General features: G+C 38.4%; 1 protein-coding gene across 1 annotated transcript in view; it reads right to left on the minus strand.

The window, feature by feature from the left end:
* CPXM2 (carboxypeptidase X, M14 family member 2) overlaps positions 1–24,894 on the minus strand; it is a 246,015-nt gene that overhangs the window by 5,134 nt on the left and 215,987 nt on the right. Inside the window, exons 12-13 of the mRNA XM_072624882.1 lie at positions 20,127–20,266; positions 14,512–14,611 (exon numbers count right to left, since the gene is read on the minus strand). Of these exons, the coding sequence (XP_072480983.1) occupies positions 14,512–14,611; positions 20,127–20,266 (240 nt within the window). The remainder of the gene's footprint in view (positions 1–14,511; positions 14,612–20,126; positions 20,267–24,894) is intronic.

Below are 24,894 nucleotides of genomic sequence, written 5' to 3' on the forward strand. Positions count from 1 at the left end.
AGGCAAAATCAGATTATAAGGGGTTCTAAATGCTATGAAGAAGAGTTAGGATTTCATATACAAGATGGAGGGAGCCATACGAGGCTTTAGAGCAGTGACTTGATGAAAGCAATGTTTGTGTATATAAGTATAATCTGGTAGTAGTAACATAGGATGAATTTTGAGGAGAAAAGTCTAAAATTAGGGAGGGGTTGTGGTAGTCCAGGTATGAAGAGATAAGGCTCAGGATAAAAGTGGTAGAAATGGAGAGAAACCAATAGATTAGAGAAATATCAGAAAGGAAAAATTTATAGAATTTAGCAACTGACTTGATGTGTGATTGAATTGAAGAGGTTGAGGCAAATGGTTATGTTTTACCTGGAGAAGAGAAACTCAGGGGGACCTGATAGCTATCTTCACAAATTTGAAGAGCTCTCATGAGGAGGAAGTACTAGTGTTGTTCCATTTGACCACAGATGGCAGAACCAGAAATAATTAATAGAGGTTATAAAGAGGATAATTTAGGCTTTATATCAGGATAACTTTTCTAACAATTAGAGCTTTCTAAAAGTGTAACAAGTTGCCTCCAGAAGTGGTGGGTTTTCCATTCCTTGGAAGTCTTTCAAACAAAGACAAGATGACCACGTGTCAGATATACTACAATGGAGATTCCTTTAATGTACAGGATGGACTGGATGATGGTTGAGATTCCTTCTAACTTAAACTTTGTGATTCTGTATGAGTCCCAGATGACACCAATTTTGAGAATTCAGATTAATGAGAGAATAGCAGTAACAAAGACAGTGAAGAGAGGAGGAGGAGCTGCCTGAGAGAGAAATTGATGACTTCAGTCCTGGACAGGTTCTTCAGGTGATAAGTGACACATTCATGTAGAAATGTACAGGAGGCAGCTGGAGATGTAAGATGGTAGCTTAGGTGAGAGAAAAGAAATGAGTATGTAAGTCATAAACTTAAGAATAAGTGGCATCAGAAGAATTAAGCTGGATATTTTTTTCTCCTCCCCATCTCATAGACCTCTTTGCTGTAACTATCCTAGAGATAAAAGGGTGGTTTCATTTTGGTTGGATGTGATTTCTTTGGAGTATGGAACTTTCAGGGGAGGAAATTCCATCCACAAGTTCAAATGGATAACTCCTCTGCAAAAGTTAGTGGGCTGAGAAAGCCTTTGGGGCATAGAGAAGCTCTGAATTAGCCGAAAATCTAACATGACATTGAAAGAAAGATTCGATTGCCTTCAAGTGCTGCATATCTTATGCATTGACATCTGAGCATGTATTAACTAAGTGAAATGTGGCAAATTCATGAAAAATTATAATCCAACCCAGACCTGAATTTCCATATTATATCACAAACATGATACTAACATGACATGCCACTAATTTAGAACTTTTTTATATTAGCAGCTCACATCTATAAAGTGTTTTACAGCTGACAAAAGAATTGCTTCAAAAGAACTATGTGAAGTAGGCAAAGATATTACAAGTATTATTTTTTCATTTTGCCAAGATGTTTTTACTGAAGAGATTTGTATACTGTTCCTGAGCTATTACATGGCTCCAAATTACCACAGTCCAAAGCAATGCATTTTTTTTTCTTTCCTGTATTTATTCCTCAGTGCCCATGAGCAATAGACATAAAAACCTATTTATTTTTGGGAAAGGGAAGAAAGAATCCAGAATTTAAATGCTTATATTAACAGAAACATGGCATTACTCTAAAAAAACTTATTATGGAGAGTAAACAATGACATTCTCTGGGCTTTCAATAATGTTATTTCTAATGCTTTAGATATGTTTTGAAGGAGAGATATTTAACAGAAAGAGCCATTTAGGTAATGTTTTCTATTTTGAAGACTAACCTGACTATATATAAACTGAAACCAAGTCTAATGTGAGCATATGTATAACTCTAGGCCCCCAAAAGCTACATCAGTGGACTCTGAATTTGGGCTGATGCTTCCAAACAAGAAAGACTTCAAACACAGCCTGAGTTTCAAATGCAGCCCATATTCGATGGGCCAGTGTTCATTACACAAAGACTGGCCTAGAGGCAGGTAGGTGGTACACTAGAGTTCTGACTATGGAGTCAAGAAGATTCATCTTAGTGAGTTCAAATCTGGCCTCAAACACTTACTAGCTGTGTGATCCTGGGCAAGTTGCTTAACCCTGTTTGTTTAAGTCCCCTCATTATGAAGTGACCTGGAGAATAAAATGGCAAAACACTGCAGGATCTCAGATGAGAAAAATTCCAATTGGGATCATGAACAGTCAAACATGATGGAAACAACTGAACAGCAAAGTTAGATTCAGAGAGGTTCAGCCCCAGAAGGGTGGACATCAGGTGTTTTATTGTTATTGTTGTTTTGTTTTGAAATTACAGCTAGCTCAAAAGACCATGTGTAATGGGATAGTGGAGGTAGGGATGTGAGGAAGTTAGGTGATATAACTGTATTAGAAGAAGGGTCCAAACTAAGAGAATCACACCTCCTTTGGAGGTCTGCAGTACAACCAGTGAGTAGTCCAATACGCTCAAATATGGAAATAAATGTCTCTTGTCAGTTTGTCAAGACTTTACCTGATTTCTCACTTAGGTGAAAATATGAGGTTTTCACACATATCAAAAGTCACATCAAAGCTATTCTGAGGATTTGATACGAGAATTAAATTCTAACTGGCCATTATCTCCCCACCAGAGAGCTAAAGGCCATGCAGTATGATTTTGCCTTCTAGGTTAGGTGTTTATAGGAATCAGCAGGTCTGCACTGTTTGTGAGAAACATCATGCCTGGAAAATCTTATTAGGAAAAACTCCATGTGTGGAAGGAATTGTACAAGCCAACATCAGAAACAAAAAGCCCCAGCAACAACAAAGAAATCAGACCTAACTGAAACCCCAGGAAATAGTGCTGGATGTGGCATTCTTATGAGGGAGTTTTGAACCCCTCATCCCTATTTCTAATGTACTGTGGGATAATCTAGTCACAACAGATCTTAATGTGATTTCAACCAACTGAGCCATTATGTGTTAGTTGGCTATTACCTTTAGAAACTCCATAAGTACATGATTGGAAGAGGGATAGGAGGTAGGGGAGATGATGGAAGAAAGCAAATTCACTCCATATGGGAAAAGGTACCCTCCAAATCCTTTTGGCAAAAGTTAATTATTATAGTGATATCTGTCTGCAGAGAACTACCCTTCTAAAACAGAACTTATCTAAGTTAAATTACATGGAAGCAAAGCCAATTCATCAAATCCTTAAAACGCATGTGTCAATAGTCCTTTGCCAAGAAAAATTCAGAACAGGATCACGAAGAGTCATACATACCTGATTGAACAAGTTCACACTCACACACACAAGCACACACAATACCTTGCCTACCTATATTACAGACTTAATAATAATGTGTATAAGCTACTTTGTCTCCATAAAGCACTATATAATAGTACTAGTATTACTATGGCTATTGCTAGTACTGCTACTGTTATCAACCAGTTTAGTTAGCCCAAACAGTATGTCACATTTTCAACTGATACTTTTTCTCTGCCATAACATGGGATCACAGGACCACAATTTTGTGAAGAAGAGCTTCAGAGACCATATTGCCCAACCTTCTCATATTATTACCAAACTGAGGCTCCGGGAATTCTCCCAAGTTTACATGGGAAGTGAGCATCAGAAGAGGGATTTGAACTCAGGTCCTCTGACTCCACAGCTAGTCCATTTTACACTGCTTCACATGCTAGAGACCTAATCTAAACCAACAATAGCACAAGTAAATTGACACTTCAAGACATGTTTATAATGCCATTCTTGTGTATTTGGGGCTCTATCAAGAGAAAGCACTCTCAAATCATTATTCTGGCCCTGAAAATACTTTGTAAAAAGTTGTCAACATTGCAGAAGAGTGGTTAATCTGTGTCTTAACAATGGGTAGTATTCAAAATCCCAAGCTTCCCATCCCGCTGCCTCCCCAAGATGTCTACGTTACTACAAGTGCATCAATGTGAAAGACAATTCATGTTTTTTCAAGTCCTTGCAGAGACTATTCCAATTTCTTTATTTTCCTCTATCTTAATCCCATTTATCTTTCAAATTCAATCCAAGTTCTCCATAGAGTGATTTTACCTTTCTTGGAATTTTTCTCACTTTTTATCTGTCCCATTTATTTGCAATTTAACTGATTCTTCACTGCTACATATGTTTATGTGTTGATAAGACTATATCTAGAATGCTGCATTCACCTCTGAGCACCACATTTTAGGAAGGACACTGATAAACTAGAAAGCATCTAGAGGACACCAACTAGGAAGGAGAAGGGTATCTAGTTCATGTCATCTGATGATAAATTCAAAGAACTTGGTTTTTTAGTCTGAGGCACATGATAGCCATCTTCAAGAATCTGAAGAGATGTCTTATGGAAGAGGGATAAGAATTGTTTTTGTTTGGTCTCAGAGGAAAGAACTAGGACCAATGGGTAGCCTTTAGCTTTCTTTCTCTCCTTTGTCTCTCCCTAGTTTAGATATTAAAGGAATATTAATATCATAGGAAAAGTTTTTCTATTTTTGCTAACATTTAATTTAGTATTGGAAAAATTACTCTTTCAATATTTGATAGAATCCACTTGTAAATCACTTGGCTCTGGATTTTTTTCCTTTGATTAATTCATTTATGGTCTATTCATTTTTTTGATATTCAGCTATTTAAATAATTTCAGCTCTGTCAATCTACACATTTTATGTTTTAAAATATTTATCTATTTCATTTAGTTATTTATTTGGGGGGCATCTTTCTGGTCAAAATCTTATTTGATAGTTTCTTTTATTTATTTTTTATGAACAATTTAGTTTTCTTCTCTTTTAAAATAAGACTACATTTTATTAGTTTTTTTAAAGCTCTTTGCTTCATTTATTAATTAATTGTGGGGGTTTTGTTCTGTTTTCAATTATGCTAATATTTCTCTTGATTTTTAGAAGTTCTACTTTGGTATTTAAGTGAAGGGGTTGCATTTCTAGGTTTGTTTGTTTTTTTAATTGTAATTGTATGCCCAAGTCATTGATTTTTCTTCTATTTTGTTAATGAAATCATTTACACAGATTCATGCATGCACGCACACACACACACACACATACACACACACATGCATCTTTAGCTGCATTCCATATATTTTGGCATTTTGTTATTTTCTTTGATGAAATTTCCTAATATTTAGATGATTTTTCCCTGCACGCCAATTCTTTGGGACTAAGCTATTTAGTTTCTGATTTTTAAACTTTTTCTTCAAACTCTATCATCTTTATCTGTGAGAACTTTATCATAATCCTGAATTCCTTCTTAATCTTAAACCTCATTCTTTCCCCTACCCGTCTCTGCCTATTTTCCTTTTGAATTTAATGTATTTCTGTCCCATGATCTGTATTTATTCTCTTATATATGTTCAGATATTTGTGTTGTCCCTTTCTTGTCCAGTTCAAATGAAAAATGAGATGCCCATTCCTTTTGCCTCCTTTTTCTATGCTTGTGTACTTTTCACTCTGTGTAACTGCTGTCATGTGAAACACTGAATTTCATCCACTTTTTCTTCTTTCATCATATCAATAGTAACTGTTGCGGTTTCCCTCCCAGCTTGATTTACTTGTTTTTTTTTTTTTTCTTTTGCTCATTAAAGGGGCAATTCCCTGATTACTTCTTAAAAAGGCCTATTCACTGAATGGGAGGTACCTCACTCTAAGTGAGTACCTGAATAGGCTAAGGTCTCCCATTGCATCCTGGGCCTTCTCCAGTCATCCTGATAAATATCTGGTCACTGAATCCAGATGGCTCAGGAGGGGAAAGTGAGGCTATTGACCTTATACAGTCCTCCCTCACTCAAAACAAAGTCACGTGCAAATCATGTCTGTCATCATTTCTCTGATGTCATGGTCTTCTTCAAAAATGAGGGATGAACACAACAGAAATATATATATATATATATATATATATATATATATATGCATACATACACATATATATATATGCATACACACATATATATATGCATACACACACATATATATATATGTATATATATATATATATATATATACATACATACATAATTTTCAGTGCTTCCATTCATACATGAATTGGACTTGCTAACTTTGGAAATTCGTCCCAACTCTAGTATTAGACACAATTTTATTGTATAATTATATTAAGCAAAGGATATGTTTAGTATTTCTCCTTCTTCCATTATTTTAAGAAGCTTACATATGCCAAGACAGGCTTAATTTTTGGAAAAGTGGCATGCACAGGTGTCAAATACAACTCCTTTCTGTCTCTATTAAGCAATCACCAAAGAGCTATTGTTTCTATTTTTTGTGTGTTTTTTTAAATCCATTTTCAGTTTTTAACATTCACTTTCACAGAATTTTGAATTTAAAATTTTCTCCTCATCTTTCCCCTCTCCCCACCCAAGGACAGTGTGTGTTTTGACAGTCCTTTCCATCAATCTGTGCTCTTTTCAATCACCTTCCCCTCTTATCCTCTTCCCTTTTATTTTCCTGTAGGACAAGATAGATTTCTATATCCCACTGCCTATATATCTTATTTCATAGTTGCATGTAAAAATGATTTTTCACATTCATTTTTAAGGCTTTGAATTTCTCTCCCTTCCCCTCTCCCCATTCACCCTCATTGAGAAGGCAAGCAACTTGATAAAGGCTATTCACGTGTAGTCATGCAAAACACTTGCATAACAGTCATGTTGTGAAAGACAAACTATATTTCCCTCTATCCTGTCCCTCCCTCCATTTATTCTATTTTCTCCTTTGACCTGTCCCTCTACCAAAATGTTTGCTTCTGATTACCACTTCCATCAATCTGCCATCCCTTCTATTATCCTCCCTCTCTAATCCCCTTCCTCCCTGCTTTCCTGTGGGATAAAATAAACTTCTATATTCAATTGAGTGTGTATGTTATTCTCTCCTGAACCCAAATCTGGTGAAAGTAAGCCTCACTTATTCCCTCTCTTCTTCCCCTGCACTGTAAAAGCTCTTTCTTTTCTCTTTTATGAGATGATTTATTATATTCTACCTCTTCCTTTCTCTTTCTCCTAGTACATTCCTCTCAACACTTAATTTTCTTTTTTAGATATTTTCCTTTCATATTCAGCTCACTCAGTGCCTGCCACTCTCCACATACACACACACATACATACATAGACACAAACACACATATACATATGTGTGTGTATATATATGTATACATACATACATACATACATTTACTCCATATCCACACACAAATGCATACACATATATTATCCTTGCAACTATCCTAATACTGAGAAAGGTCTCATGAGTTTCAAATATCATCTTTTCATGCAGGAATGCAAATAGTTCAGCTTTAATGAGTCCCTTGTTTCTCTTCTCTTCTCTTCTTTACCTTTTCAGGCTTATCTTGATTGTTTTATTTGAAAGTCCAATTTTCTATTCAGCTCTGGTCTTTTCAACAAGAATTCTCGGAAGTCCTCCATTTCATTGAAGTTCCATTTTTTTTCCCTGAAGGTTTTGTTAGGTAGGTGATTCTTGGTTTTAATCCTAGCTTCTTTGACCTCTGGAATATCATATTCCAAACCCTTTGATCCCTTAGTGTGGAAGCTGCTAAATCTTGTGTTATCCTGATTGTCTTTCCACAACACTTGAATTGTTTCTTTGTGGATGCTTGTAATATTTTCTCCTCAACCTGGAACTCTAGAATTTGGCTATAATATTCCTAGGAGTTTTCTCTCTGAGATCTCAAGAGGCAATCCATGGATTCTTTTAATTTTATTTTACTCTCTGGTTCTAGAATATCAGACCAGTTTTCTTTGATAATTTCTTGAAAGATGATGTCTAGGCTCCTTTTACGATCATGGCTTTCAGGTAGTCCCATAATTTTTAAATTATCTCTCCTGCATCCATTTTCCAAGTAAGTTGATATTCCAATGAGATACTTCACATTGTCTATTATTTTTTTCATTTTTTTGGTTTTGTTTTATAATTTCTTGATTTCTCATAAAGTCATTAGCTTTCCTTTGCTCCATTATAATTTTGAAAGAATTATTTTCTTCAGTGAGCTCTGAACCTCTTTTTCCATTTGGTCCATTCTGCTTTTTAAAGCATTCTTTTCCTCATTGGTTTTTTGGACCTCTTTTGCCATTTGGGTTAGCCTAATTTTAAATGTGTTATTTTCTTCATCATTTGGGGGGCAGGTGTTCCTTTAGCAAGTTGTTGACTCATTTTTCACATATCATCCCAGAAAGTGCCAGCTCCTTTGCCTGGCATTTAAGGCCCTACTTCTTTTGGTGGTAATCTACTTTTCCAGACTCAAGGAGCACTGATTTAGAATTGGGATAGGATATCAGAGTTCATGCAGAGCATTCCCCTCACTTTACAAATCAGGAAACTGAAACTGAAAGATTTTTGAATGACTTTCTCCATGTTACACAAATAGTAATTGGGAGAAATGGAATTAAAATCCAGTGCTTTCAACCTAAATTGGTTCTCTTTCAGCTTCACCTGTGACAAGCCTTAAGATTTAGGTTATTATTTGCTGATTTTCCCCCTATGTCTCTGTATAATTAGCTAAGAATAATACATTCTTTCCCTAAAGCTTTGTTGAATGTTCTCCTATGTTGGCCACATGGTGTGGTGGACAGAGTTCTGGGCTTGAAGTCAGCAGAGGTCTAAATTTGAATCTTGCCTCTAATTATAGGCAATTATTCATCCTCTCTCTAATCCTCAATTTCCTTATCTAAAAAAACCCTATATTATTTATCTCACAGTATTAGCTGAGCATCAAATGATATAATTAATTAATTGGCATACACTTATCAAGCACTTACTATATTTTTTTTCTTTTTTTTTTATTTAACTTTTAACATTTATTTTCATAAAATTTTGGGTTACAAATTTTCTCCCCTTTTATCCCCTCTCCCCCCCAAACCCGAGCTTTCTAATTGCCCCTGTGACCTATCTGCTCTCTCCTCTATCCTTCCTCCCTGCCCTTGTCTCCGTCTTCTCTTTTGTCCTGTAGGGCCAGATAGCTTTCTTGACCCCTTAACCTGTATTTCTTGTTACCCAGTGGTAAGAACATTACATTTGGTCTTAACACTTTGAGTTCCAACTTCTTTGGCTCCCTCCCTCTCCACCCCTTCCCCTTGGAAGACAGGCAATTCAATATAGGCCATATCTGTTTAGTTTTGCAAATGATTTCCATACTAGTTGTGTTGTATAGGACTAACTATATTTCCCTCCATCCTATCCTGTACCCCTTTACTTCTATTTTCTTATGGTCCTTTCCCTCCCCATGAGTGTCAACCTCAGATTGCATTCTCCTCCCCATGCCCTCCCCTCCATCCTCCCCCCCACCCTGCTTGTGCCCCTGTCCCCCACTCTCCTGTATTTTGAGATAGGTTTTCCTATCAAAATGAGTGTGCATTATATTCTTTCCTTTAGTGGAATGTGATGAGAGTAGACCTCATGTTTTTCTCTTGCCTCCCCTCTTTATCCCACCGCTAATAAGTCTTCTGCTTGCCTCTTTTATGAGAGATAATTTGCCCCATATAACTTCTCCCTTTCTCCTCCCAATATTTCTCTCTCACTGCTTGATTTCATTTTTTTTTAAGATATGATCCCATCCTCTTCAATTCACTTTGTGCACTCTGTCTCTATGTATGTGTGCGTGTGTGCATGTGTGTGTGTGTGTACTCCCACCCAGTACCCAGATACTGAAATGTTTCAAGAGTTACAAATATTGTCTTTCCATGTAGGAATGTAAACAGTTCAACTTTAGTAAGTCCCTTATGACTTCTCTTTGCTGTTCACCTTTTCATGGTTCTCTTCATTCTTGTGTTAGAAAGTCAAATTTTCTTTCCAGCTCTGGTCTTTTCATCAGGAAAATTTGAAAGTCCTCTATTTCATTGAAAGACCATTTTTTCTCCTGAAGTATTATACTCAGTTTTGCTGGGTAGGTGATTCTTGGCTTCAGTCCTAGTTCCTTTGACTTCTGGAATATCCTGTTCCATTCCCTTCTATCCCTCAATGTAGAGGGTGCCAGATCTTGTGCTATCCTGATTGTATTTCCACAATACTTGAATTGTTTCTTTCTAGCTGATGGCAATATTTTCTCTTTCACCTGGGAATTCTGGAATTTGGCCACAATGCTCCTAGGAGTTTCTCTTTTTGGATCTCTTTCATGCGGTGTTCTGCGGATTCCTTGAATATTTATTTTGCCTTCTGGTTCTAGAATCTCAGGGCAGTTTTCCTTGATAATTTCATGGAAGATGATGTCTGGGCTCTTCTTTTGGTCATGGTTTTCAGGTAGTCCCAGAATTTTTACATTGTCTCTCCTGGTTCTATTTTCCAGGTCAGTTGTTTTTCCAATAAGATATTTCACATTATCTTCCATTTTTTGAATCTGCGCAGTATGTTCTGAGATATCTGTCTTTCTCATAAAGTCCTTAGCGTCCATCCGTACCATTCCAGTTTTGAAAGATCTATTTTCTTCAGTGAGCTTTTGAATCTCCTTTTCCATTTGGTTAATTCTGCTTTTGAAAGCATTCTTCTCCTCATTGGCCTCTTGCACCTCCCTTGCCAGCTGAGTTAGGCTAGTTCTCAAGGTGCCAATTTCTTCAAGATTTTTTTGGTTCTCCTTTAGCAGGGAGCTGATCTGCTTTCATGCTTCTCCCTCATCCCTCTCATTTCCTTTCCCAGTCTTTCCTCCACCTCTCTAACTTGATTTTCAAAATTCCTCTTGAGCTCTTCCATGGCCCGAGCCCATTGGGTGGGCTGGGACACAGAATCCTCGATTTCTGTGTCTTTGCCTGATGGCAAGCATTGTTCCTCCCCATCAGAAAGGAAGGGAGGAAGTGTTTTTTTCTCTCCGATAAAGTACCCATCAATAGTTTTATTTCTTTTCCCTTTTCTTGGCATTTTCTCCAACCAGTGGCGTGACCTCTGAATGTTCTCCTCACACCCACCTCGCCTCCTGGTCCTCCCAGCCAGCGTTTGGGGACTGAGATTCAAATGCTGCTTCCCGCCTTAGGGTTTTTTGCGGGGGCAGGGCTGCTATTCAGTGTTAAATTAAGTTCAGGTGCTGGGGTCAGGGGCAGGGCCGCCTCTCTGGCTCAGTTCCCTCAGGAGGTTTATGCACAGACCTTCCACAATGGATCCAGGCTCCCGCCCGTTTGGGGAGCCCCTGTCTGCATCCACCTCTCAGCTTCTATCTCCTGGGGAGACCCGAGCCATGGGGGCACCCCACTCCCCTCTCAATCCACCAAAGAGACTCTCTCACCTACCCCCGTCAGTCACCTGTTGGTGGGGGGGCTTGTGCCGCCGCCGAAGATCCCGTCTCTGGAGCCTTCTCAGATCTGTGCCTCTCGGAGCCATGGCCGCCGCCGCAGGTCCGGGCTGGGCTCCGCGTCTGCAGCGCGACGGACCTTTTGCGAGAGGTTTGCAGGTCCTTCTGTGGGTGGGGGGACCTGTGTGGCCACTGGAGATCCCATCCCCGTAGCCCTCTCGGATCTTTTCCTCTCGGTGTCGTGGCCGCGGCAGGGCTGCACTCTGCTCCCTGTCCCGGCGCCCAGTCCACGGCTCGAAGGACCCCCAGCGAGAGGTTTGCAGGTCTCTCCGGAGCAGAAATCTCCCTCGCTCCAATATTCCGTGGTCTCTGGGTACAGAATTCGCCCTGGCTTGGTCCCCTCTAGCCGTTCTGTGGTTTGTGGGTTCGGAGCTATGTGTATGTGCATCTTTCTACTTCGCCATCTTGGCTCCGCCCCCAAGCACTTACTATATATCAGGCAGGAGGAAGCTGGCTGGCTCAGTGGATAGAGCACTGGGCTTGGAATCAGGAAGATCTGAGTTCAAATCTCACCTCGTATACTTACTATGTGACCCTGGACAAGTCACTTAATTTCTATTTGCCTTAATCCACTGCAGAAGAAATGACAAACCAACGTAGAACCTTTGCCAAGAAAACTCCACAGAAAGCATTGGTGTGCTATGATCCATGGGGTCACAAAGAGTCAGACACAATTGACTGACTGAACAACATATGCCAGTACCTGTGCTTAGGACTGGAGAGTCAAAGAAAAATTTAAATTGGGACTTTCATTTCAAGACTTTTTAGAGTAGTAAACGGGGATAAAACATACAACCTACCTAAATATATCAACATCTCTCTCTTTACATCCAAGACATATATAAGATAATTTTGGAAGGAGGGCAAGAGGATTTTTTTGTGGGGTCAGGAAAGGCTCCATAAGAAGGTGGCAGCTGAGCTGAGCCTTGAAGGCAGTTAAAGAGTCTTAAGGGGAAGAAGGAAAGAGAGGATACATTCCAGCCATAGGGGACAGACACTGAAGCCACAGCAAAGGCATGAAGATGATGGGGGTGAAGTGCCAATGTGGGAGGTACAGAATGACCCACTATGGTTAGATCATAGTGTGAGTAAAGGGGAATAATATGCAATGATGCTCTAAAGATAGGACGGCACTCTGCTGTGAAGGGCTTGGAAGTCTAATCACATGCTTTGTTATCATTATCTTTGTCCTCCTTATCATCCACAGACTGGTACTGATTTATTATGATGCTATGAGGGCATGTTATGTACAGTTTTCTAATGATGCTGTTGCCAGAAATACTGCCATCATGCTATCCTGTTGCCCTAACTCAGGGCATCCCTTAAAGATCAATTTTATACTGAAATTCTTTTGGGACATCAGGTAAATCAGGGATTTACCCTTTGGATGGTGTACAAGATGGTCCATTTTAGAATGAGTTCAATTGCACTGACAAAAGCGCTTACAAGGAAATTTCCTCAGAGCTAACTCCACTCTACTTGTCTATTGGTATCTCTAACTGTTCTATTGGTTTTTCTCTCAGCATATCTTCCAATTTCCCACTGACGTGTCTTGGCTCATGTGGTTGCCTACACTTGAAATGCCCTCCCCTACCACCTCTGCTACTCCTTCAAAGCCCAGAGAAGTAGCATGTTACAGAGGACAGGGCACTGAACCTAAACCCAGGAAGACCTGGTTGGAAAACCACTTCAGACTGAAGAAAGGTGACCATAGGTAAATAACTTAAGTTCTCTGCACATCACACTCACATAGTAACAGTGGTATGGAAGGAGTCTAACTCTACATTCAAGTAGGAATGACATTTGATAATTCATTGACATATGAGCCATAACAATTTTACTTGGTCCTAAAGTATCTGTAACTGTCTCCCTTGCTCTGTTCCATCCTGCACAATGCAGCCAGTTGAATCATCCTTGAATATAATTCTAATAATGTCAATCTTCTGCTCAAAAAAAAGAAAGAAAAGAAAATCAGTGGCTCCTCATTGGTTACAGAATAAATTCCAAACAACTCTGTCTCAGCATTCTAGGCCTCTGAAGTTCCTTCTAACTTCAAATCTATGATACTACGATGAACTCCTTGCTATCAGCTACAACATCTTTCCAATATAATGTTCCATCAGGGTCCTTCACAAATCCTTGTCTTGAGTAAATTGGCTTACTTATCCTAAACCTGGAGTATACCTCCCTGCCTCTGCTCATGCCACTATTCTCTTCTGTCTTTCTCACTCTAAATTCTAGATTTTCATTTAGGCCCAGATCAAGTCTTACCTTTATCTCAATTTAACATGATTCAATACCCCTCAGAACTCCTTCAGTAATCACTATCTGGTACTAATCCTCTAATGTCTTACCATATGTTTAGTTCTTTTTTTCTGTGTATGCTTTACTTTCCTGGGCCAGATTTTAAACTCCTTAAAGGCAAAAGACTTACAAGTCTATCTGGGGATGCACATATGAATATCTATTGCTACACAAGGTATGTTTATGTGTATTTGTGTAGACAGAAATGCAGTTATACAAACATAACAATACATTGTATGTGAAATGTTTGTTGCTTGAAAATACAAACACACACACACACACACAATATTCCTAGCACAATGATTATTTTGTAGTAGGTGCTCAATATGTGTGGGTGTTTGTCCTTCATTGCCAAAGACCATGCCATCAGAGAAATAATGACATGACTTGCACCAACCTCACTTCTCCTCCAGAGCCATCTGAATCCAGTGACTAGATATTCATCAGAATGACTGGAGATGACCCAGCTAGAGATGTCAAGTGTCTGAGGTGAGATTTGAACTCAGGTCCTCCTGACTCCTGCACTGGTGCTCTATCCATTGCACCACTGAGCTGTCCCTAGGTGCTTAATAAATCTGTTGGTGAATCCTCTCTCCCCTCTTCCTTTTCTATCTTCAATGAAAGAAATGGGATGAATGAACAAGAAAGTAGAAAATGACTGTTGGACCCAAATGAAATACAACGGTGGGAAAGAGAAAAGGAGAATTCAGTTTTGGTATTTATTGTCCTAATCACAAATCTTGTTTCTCATGGTTTCTGCACAATTAGACAATTTGAAAATTGCATATCTTAATGGAAGTCAAGGCTTATAAATGTATTTCTTGGTACCTGTTCGAATATCATGGTTAACACCTTCCACAGAAATGACAGCGTTTGGAATTCCTTTTCCATGTGAATCTCTTACTATGCCTTTGATGCCACGATGAACCTGTTCAATAAAAAAAAAATACGATTATCAATTATAGTCATATGGTTTAAGACCAAAGAATAAATTAATTTCTGAAATTTAAAAGGGAAACTATCCTGTGATAATTTAGAGATAATTAAGGACTAATCACTGCTAAGAATTTTCACATGGTCACACAATTTAAAAGACTTGTTATTTATTCTCAGTATATCCCGGAATTGTTGGTTTCAGAAAATACTGTTCTATGTCCTTTAAGGTCATTTAGCAGAGTTTGCTTACACTGTACTTAAAGCAAAATAGTCACTCATTGAGGTACTAAAAATGAATAGCCATACATTCATTAAGGACCCAGAAGTTCATATTAGGAGTTACATATGTAGAAAATGGAAAACAAATAAGACATTTATAGGAATCAATTTTGTTAAATCTTCCTTCCTTCCCTACATCTTTACAGACTTAACGGCAAAGAGTCAGTGAAACCTTATAATCTGAAAGTATGTTTCTCTTTGAGGATCCTTGGGCAGAAAGGATTTCACCTTTCTTGGCCTCCATTTCCCCATCAACAAAATGATTGGGACTCTAGGGAAGTATGGAAAGATCTAAATGAACTGATACAGAGTGAAGCAAGTAGAGCCAAACAAACAATGTGTTGTTTTTGAGTGGTATCCAACTGTCCATGACCCAATTTGGGATTTTCTTGGCAAAGATACTGGAGTAGTTTGTCATTTCTTTCTCCAGCTCATTTTACAGATGAGGAGACTGAGGCAAATAGGGTTAAGCGACTTGCCTAGGATCACACAGCTAGCAAGAATATGAGGTCAGATTTGAACTCAAGAAGATGAGTTTTCCTCACTCCAGGCCCAATACTCTATCCACTGCACCACTGAGCTGTCCCAGTGACTGAAGCAATGAAACGAAAAAGAACAACCACAAAAAAGTGAATGTTGAAAAATTACAAAAAACTAATATGGCTCAAAATAAGAGATAGGAAGAGATACCCCCATTCCACGCCTTTGCAGAGGTTGGAGGCTGATAAATGTGACACATTGTATGTGTTTTCAAATGTCAATATATTGCTTTCCTTCTTATTTTTTGTCTTGAAAATATTTGTTATATGAGCTGGCTCTCTGGGAGAAGGAGTGGGAGGGGATATTGGGGAAAATTTCGGGAATGTAAAAAAATAACAAAAGACATCAATAAACAGTTTTCTAAAAAAATAATAAAAATGAGTGGGTTTCAACCAACTGCACTATAAGGTACTTTTTATCTGTGATTCTATAACTCAGCTAATATACTTAACACAGGTAGAACCAAGACTGTATTTTTATTTTATTTTATTTTTTTATTATATTTTATGTTTAATTTTTTTCAAATTTATTTATTTATTTGTTTTCAATTTTCAACAATCACTTCCAAAAGTTTTAAATTTCTCCCCTTCCCTTCCATCTCTCTCTCCAAGACAGCATGCGATCTTATATGGGCTCTACAGAAACATTTTTATTAAGCACTTTTTTACATTAGTGATGCTGCAGAGAAGAATTAAAATGACTGGGAGAAATCATGAATAAAACTAAACAAAACCAAGCATAACAAAAGAGAAAATAAGACTCCATTTTTTTTTTTTAAAGAGTGTCTATGAAAGGGTAGAAAAAGGTACCAACTACTTTTCAAGGTTCCCCCTTGCCGGAAGCATGGGGTTGTCCATCAAGAGCTAGATGACTACTTGTTTGAGATGATACAAAGGGGATTCTTGGTCGAGTTTAAGAGGGAGCAAATGGCATCTTGGAGCCCTTCAATTATTATAGTTTATGACTACACTCAAACGATATTCCCAGGCTGAAAGTGATCTAAGAACCCATTTGTCCCAATGTGTACCTGAAAAACAGTCTCTCCTCAAGATTCTCAACAAGTGGTCACCCCATCCATCTCTATTTGAAGGCCTCTAATCAGATGGAACTCACAGCCTTCAGGAATGGTCCATTTCACTTTTGGACTTTTGGTTTGCTTTGGAAAGATTCTGCTTTTTCCTTTTCTATAGACCCAGAATCTTAGTAACTTCCACCTATAGCTCCTGGTTCTGCCCCCAGTGGTAAAGTAGAACAAATCTAGTTCCTCTAATATCATAGCCCTTAAAATACTTGGAGAATCTGGACTTCTCTTCAACACAAATTGAGGGCAGAGCAGAGCCCAAGGGAGTAGGTTGTGTGGGCTGGGGGAGTGATACATTCCAGTGTAAATTCCTTGCTCTCCACACTGTCCAATGAAGGAAGAGGCTATCAAGAACTAGTTCTCCTCAAAGTTCATGACTTGAGTGCCAAGTTTTATAACTCTTAAGAAGGCAATGCTAGTTTGCTGAGCCATTCCTCTAACATGTTCAACTCTTCATGACCGCATTTGAGGTTTTCTTAGCAAAAGATACTGGAGTGGTTAGCCATTTGCTTCTCCAGTTCATTTTACAGACAAGGAAACTGAGGCGAACAGGGACTCACCTAGTAACACATATCTAGTAAGTGTCTGAGGTTAGATTACACCTCACAAAGATGAGTCCTTCTGATTCTCAAGTCGGTCTGAACACTCCATACACCCCATGATATAAAGTGCTCTAGAGATTACAGAATTTAGAGACAATAGGAACCTTATAAATAATTTAGTTCAACCTTCATTTTGTCTAGGGGGAAACTGAGGCTGAGAGAGATTTCATGACTTCCCCAAGGTTATAGAATTATTAAACAGCAGTTCTGGGATTCAAATCCAGGTCCTTTGGCTCAATAATCAGTGCTTTATCTCTTATTTTTTTAGTATTGGTCTCCCTGTCTCAGTCAGAGACCGCAGCAGCCTTTTACAGGTCTGAACTCACTGCTGATTTGCATGGAAGTTCTGAACTTCTCAGTACCCAGCCTGGGCTGATTCTACCCTTTTTAGGTGGCCTGGTGGCTCTTGGTTCCCAGGAGTTCACCATATTGGTGCTGCTTGTTAATGTGGTCATCTGATTGAATATAGCCATACTGCACCTTAGAACCCCTGAGCACAAGCGATTCAGTACTGGTAGCCTTCCCAGTGCCCAGGATTACAGACTGCAGCTCCACATCTGACTGCTCTGGATTAGTCTATACTCCCTTCCTCCACCCAATATTCATTTTTTATATCTAGATAGTAGTAGAAAACCAAAAATAGGGCACTGGCTACATGCTTTGGAAATGGCAAATTACATAAAGTTTAGTGAATCATATGTTAATGTATTCATTTCATGATAAAATCAAGCAATTAAAATAGATGATTGGATCATTAGAGCCAGTGACCTCAAATCACTTTCATGTATATGGTTAAGCTTAATAAATGGAGTCGAGATTATGTAAAATTTCAAAGCATGTTTCCAAACATGGGCATTTGACTTTTAAACTCATATTTTTCTATAAAACCCCACAGCATTATTCACACTGGAAAATGTTTTTATGGTAGGAAGCCCACAGTATTTCATCTATCAGAAAGGAAACTGCTTTGCTATTTTATTTACTTAAAATATTTTTTGTTAAACTACTGGCCTTATTTTCAGAAAGGTAAAGGTTTCTTCTGTCAGTACTAGCCCACTCTTTTTCTATTCTTTTTAAATAAATGCTTGCAATTAAAAACAGGCCAGAAGGAAATCTATGAAAGTATTTCCCAACACAAAGGAATTCCGGGATAGGAGAAAGAAACAGGTTAACTCCTGCAGCACTAAGCAAAATAATAGAAAAATGGCATGAACACTGCCAAGGAGAACTCAACTGTTTTCCAAAGGAAACAGCAGAGCTTTGGGGGAAGCTGCAGCGTGTACAATGATATTGGCTAATATTTCAGCATATAGAACTTCAAGATTGGAAAACACTTTACATAAACACACATATGCATACATGTACACACACATTCATATGTGCATGTGCACATATATACATGTATGTGCACATGCACGCACACATTATGTATATATGTGTGAGTATATATACTCATTTGCGCTTTAAAATAACTGGGAGCTAGATGTCATTACTAATCCTATTTAATTCCCTTGTTTTACCATTAAGGCCCTGTGCTAAGTGCTTTTTGCAAGCATCACCTCATTTGATCCTCACAATAACCCTGAGAGGTTAGGGCTCTTATTATCCTCTTTCTCCAGCTGAGGAAACTGAGGCAAATAGGTGAAGTGACTCCTCCACGGTCACATAGCTAATAAACGTCTTAGACTAGATTGAACTCACCTTTTCCTGACTCCGGGATCAGCACTTATCCACTGCACCACAAGCTAGCTTCCTCCGATAGGCTAAATGACTTGCCCAGTGTCACACAGCTGTTCCTGAGGCAGGATTCAAACTCAGGCCTTCTTGATTGATAAGTTTAGAGCTCTGTCTACTGTGTACCTAGCTGACTGTATGAGACAAAGCACTAGACTTGGACTTTTAATCCTAGTTCTATCCCTTATGAGTTTTATGAGCCTAGATAAGTCGCATTTCCTTTCTAGAACTCAGTTTCCACAATGTGTAGAATGAGAGGACTGGCCTGGATGATCTCTGAGGGCTTTACAGCATTGTGGATAGTCTATCATTCTGTTCTAAAGGCTTTCCATACGAATGACATCTTGAAGTGAGTCTCCTCTGATTTTTTTTGATTAAAAAAAGAAGATTTTAACTAAACAATTTTGTTGCTGGAGGAGCCTGGGAAAGTTAACAACAATTCATACGCATCACTGAATGTCTTACTCAACCAGTTTCATAGCCTTTTTACAGACATGGGAAATAAGGATCAGAATGTGAAGCAATTTGCTCATAGTCCTGCAGTCAGCAAGTAGCAACATTGGAAAATGAATGTAAATTTTCTTGACTTAATCCCAAGCTCCCCCCATTAGACCATAATTATTATCATCATTATTATTGCAGCAGACCTTAATCTGACAACACAATGTTTGTTTACAGCAACAGGATCTAAGGAGGAGCCATGTGGGTATGTACAGGTAGGTCCTTGTTTCACGAATAAAGGATTTCTTGTGGGTGAGATTTTCAAACTTGCCACTGGCTGTAATAAAGCTAGCCAGCTTCCTTTTAAACCAAATAAAATTATGATCAAACAATTTAGGATATGTTCACACTTAACCCTTTTCCTTCAAAATCTTTATTAGTCCTTAGTTTATATATCTTTTCTCTAACACCTCTCTTCATGTCTAAATTAGGGGTTTCAAACACATCACTCGTGATCCACAATGTTCCCAAGTGCAGCCAGACCAGACTAAAATGTGATGGGGAAATATTAAACAAAACAAATAGAAACACAATAGCACACACATAATGTGAATATGTGGCTTTCTATGGTCCACAGGGATTCTTAGGTACAATTAGTTAATTTCCATTTGAGTTTGGCATCACTGGTCTAAGGCATCAGATGTTTAATGATGTAACCCTGGTATAAACTTGGGTCATTAGTTGCCTTTCAACTACTCAGCTGGTAAAATTACCTTCACCTCAAAGGACATTGCTAAATCTTGTACTGAAAAACTTTAAAAAATTCTTACCTGTTCCATAAATACTATCAAAGATTCACGATTGTTCTCCCATTCCTCAGGTAGGTCACTCTCATGAGGATATTTATCACAGCCCACATAGATTGACAACTCAAAACAATTTGTGTGAAGGTAACTGAAGTCATTCAGACCTGCCAATATAAGCAAAGAGGATTTTAACTAAAAAATTGTCCAAACTGGCATTAGTAAGGAAATAAGGCTTTTCTATAACTTGATTCCTAACATTAATCATCAGTAAAATTGCAGAGCATATAGACATGTAACTAACCTATTTGTTAGCGTATGAGCCACCAGAAATCTCTACATGTTAAAAGAAAGCTTCTTAGCTTGGCATCCATCAATTTAAAAAAAATAGTTTGATAACTCTTGTTATTTTTTGTTTGTTTCAATTGTGTCCGACTCTTTCTGACCCTATGTGGGGTATTCTTGCAAAGATGCTGGAAGAGCTTGCCATTTTTTTTCTCCAGCTTATTTTGCAGATGAGGAGACTGAGGCAAACAGGGTTAAGTGACTTGCTCAGGGTCACACAGCTAGTAAGTGTCTAAGGCCAGACTTGAACTCATGATGATAAGTCTTTCTGACTTCAAGTCTGATTCTATCCAGTGGGCCACTTAGCTGCCTCTTTTATATGTAATTAGTTACTTTCATAATCCAATGTCTTTTATTTTACACATTTTTAAATGCTCTTATGAGTCTATAAGCTTCACCAGACTGCCAAAAGGGTCCAGGATACAAGGTTAAGAGCTTCTATTTTAGTGTCTACCACCATGATAGTAGGTGGAGAAGGACAGTGGCCAAGGGCAGATGTTAAAGGAAAGTGTCAGAAACTTCAGGAAGTGATGTCATTGCTGTGCAGAACCAAGAAAAGGTGGGAAGGGTTGAAGACAGGACAAAGCACCTTGACAGGAAAGAAAAAAAACAACCCACAAAAAATGCCCAGAAAGCATAAAAGGAGTGTTTACATTAGCACAGAAGAACTGAAAAGACTGGACAAACAAAGATTGGAAAGGAAGGGAAAATGAGAAATAGCAGAAGTTTGTAGAACAAGGAAAGTGTCTTTGGTTATAGAGTAAGTCTGTGTGGTATCTATGATCAGTTTCTAGATTTTGAGTGTATCTGATTAATCAGAACATCCCAGTTCTCAACCATTTGAGAAGTCAGAGGGACCTCATTGTAGCCGCAAAGAGAAATTGTAATTATCAAGGAGGTACAGGAATCAAAAACTGGAACAACTGGGAGGCCAAATTAAGAACCAATTATACAATGCAAATGAAGGAGGGTGTGTGTAGTACATACATATGCAAGCCCATATGCAGAATTCAGCCCATTTGCTCACATCCAGAGAAAATATCAGAGGAGATATAAAGACAAACTGTATTTTTTTTTAAAAAAGCTATTCTATGGATAGCAAGAAAAATATGTTAAAAATAAGCTAATAAAACAATAATACTGCATTTTAACTCAGACATTTTCTTTAATTTCTGCTTTTCATCTTATCATTTACTCAAATTGTTTTTCAAATGGATTCCTTTTTTAAATCACTTTTTTCTGCCATGAAATAATTGTTTGTGGTTTTAAAATTAATTTGATTCTTTTTTTTTTTTAACGTCCTGAATCATGTTTTCCTGTGGACTTGTTCAGGCCTCAGCTGTCACTGCAAATGAGCTAGTTTTCACATGTAGGCTTTAAGGAATATTCTCATATCAAATTAATGTTACCAAATATAAGTGGGTAAAAACCCATAGTGGACATTGAATTAAGAGTATAATCTGTACTCCACATTTTCATTCTTTTCTTTCAAAAGCTTTAACAACCACACATCTGAACAATGTTTTGTCAAGATGCCAAACAGTAGGGATCAAAAAGAGGCCTCCTTCTATAAGCTGTCAGATGCCTCTGGAATCAGAGTCACTTGGGGCCTCACAGAACACAGATGTTCAATGTTATGTTACGTGTGTTACCAGGGGAAAAACTGAAGTCTCAGCCCACAGCATATGTTGCTTCACATTAGCACTTTCCCTTCCACTGGGACCAGGCTCAAACACTTTCTCCTCGTACTGTTCTTCATACTGGCTCAATTACCACCAAATTATTAATATTGTGCACTATCGGAACACGTCTGCTTAAGATCACTGCTTTCTGCAGCCAAGAACAGCACTATGAAAATGCTAACTGGCCAAGTATTTCAAAGCAGGAGATGATTCAATATGCCATTCTCTCTCTACTAGGTTTGTGTATTTGTCATGTGGAAATGAATTAGAGACCTCCTTCTCTCCCATATGTCTTTCAGGGATAGAGGGCACCCATAAAAGTGGATAGAGGTTAAATTGGTGCAATAGCAATGATTCAAGGCCAAAATCATGCATAGATAATTTAAGAGAGGCACTTGATTATATGGACAAAGGTTGGATCTGGTAGTTGCCACCCCCCAAAAAAACGGTGTTATTTGGAAGGCTCGGACCCCTCACCTCCACCTTTTAGTTTTCCTAGCTCACCTATGGGAGGAAACCTTTCCCAGTTCCCTTCAGTTGCTAATACCTTCCCTTCTTTATATTCTCTCTCATTCTCTGTGTCTACCCATCATTCTCTCTACCTCCGTCTGTTTCTGTTTCTGTCTCTCTTATGTCTCTAAATCTCAAATGTATCTAGTTATTTATATGTCATCTTCCTCACTATAAAGTATGCTTCTTGAGGACAGAGATTTTTGCTTTTTTCTGTATCTCTGGCACTTAGCACCATGTCTAGTACGTAGCAAGTGTTTGATAAATTCTTGTTGATCAACAGTCCAACAGTCAGGCCTCACATTTGGGACCACAGCAACAAACAGCCAGTTGTCTGACAAATAAACTTCTCAGTTGTCAGGCACATGTTTTGGCACTGTACTAATAATGAATGTGAAAAGGCTTACATTTTATTGGGCTTTATAGTCATAAAGCACTTATAAACACAAATGTATGTATCCTACCTTTTCTGTCCCCAGGCTATTACTAACCAATGGGTAGAGCAAACATTCTCATCTCCCTTTTGTGATGGGAAACTGAGTCTCAAAGATTTTAAAGGACTTGTTGGCAGTCCCATGACTAGTAGGTGGCAAGCCCAGCACTAAAACTTAGGTATTTCCTTCCAAATACAGCACTGTATGCAGAATAAGCTGATTGCTATTCTCAACATACCAATAAAATGAGATGGCTATTATCATCCTACTTCATAGGGTCCTTGTGAGTAGCTGTGATATAATTTGTAAATGCTCTGAAAATGCTAAATTTGGACAATGAGCACTCCCATCTCTAATGAGGGTCCTTCATCATCACCTGCAGTGCTCTAACCAAATGATCAAGAATTGGATTGAATCATAAGAGGATGTGATCATTTTATCTCTGTCCCCGGTTTCTGCAATGTGTCATTTTGTGCCTTTCCAAGATAACTGCTTCCAGAAGCAAAAATTATTTTCTACATGAGCCTGGGTGGAAACAGAGATGGCTTTTGACCCAGATAGTTCCTCATAATCCTTGGGTATTGGCTAAGGGTGGTGAGACACTCTTTTGTGCTCTGCATTTGACTGAAATCCCTCTCTTGTCCCCAAGTTCAATATGAAACACAGAATCCAACATTTCTTAAGGATCTGTGACTCAGATGGTATCACGCCACAGAATTTTACAACACAGAGATAACAGGGAACAATGAACTGATGATATTCACACGTAGGCAGGTTCAAGGCAAGTATCTACCCTGTAATATATATTTAGAAGCTTACTGAACCCTGAAGCAACTTTACTTTTTTAATTGACAGTTTACCTACCACTCATTAACTAATGCCTGTCAGGTCACTGCTCAGAAATATGAAAGCAGAAGTAAAGAGCATGAGGAAGGGAGAGTGGGAGGGGAAGGAGAAGGGCAGGAAATTAGAAATACCATTTCATTAATCTCCAGTGAAATGATTCTGCAGACCTCATTATATCACCAGGAAGAAGAGTGATTAAAAAGACTGGACCCCTCCTCTCTTCTCCTGCCACCCCCACCCCTCAACTTGGAAAGGAAGTCAATGAAATAAATGGAAAGTCAAACTGGTTAAAAGCCCAAATGCCACCTAGACTGGTCATACAGTAGTTGACTTAAAAATGTTACTATTGACTCTGCATTGGCCAGTCTGGCTGTCCTGCTGCCTGCTGCAGAAAAGTCATGGTACTTATAGAGATCAAGGAACATACTGACTGTTAAAAAGTGGGTCTGGTCTTTTGACCGAAGCTTTTTAAATTGGTGGTAGGGTGTGGTTTTGTGGTTTTTGTCACAATGAAATGTTAGTGACAGAAATGGGTTAACCCTTGATTCTTTTCCAATTTTTTTAATGTGCCTTATGAACTCTTTTTGCTCTTCTCATAGAGTCTTTCATTTAAAAATATACAAAACAGTTAAGCAGTATCTATATCTGACAATGTATGGAGCATTTTGCCATAGTACTCCCTCACCTCTTTAATATAAGGAGGATGGTATTTTTTAATATCTATTCTCCCTGTGCATCATAGTTAAAATTTTATTTTTTTGGCTCTACATGGAAGGAGAGGATGGCACGGGATAAAATGCCAGGACTTGGCAAAGACAGCTATGATTTAGTCGAAAATGTCCTGGACCTGGAGTCAAGAGCCATAGCATTGAAAAGGAGCCTTGCTGATTATTAGCTGTATAACCCTGGTCGAACCATCATACCTCTAAGCCTCGGTTTTCTCAGGTGTAAAATAGGAAAATATCTGCCTCACAAGGT

Source organism: Notamacropus eugenii, chromosome 1 (assembly GCF_028372415.1).
Source record: "Notamacropus eugenii isolate mMacEug1 chromosome 1, mMacEug1.pri_v2, whole genome shotgun sequence".
Classification (NCBI taxonomy): Eukaryota; Metazoa; Chordata; class Mammalia; order Diprotodontia; family Macropodidae; genus Notamacropus; species Notamacropus eugenii.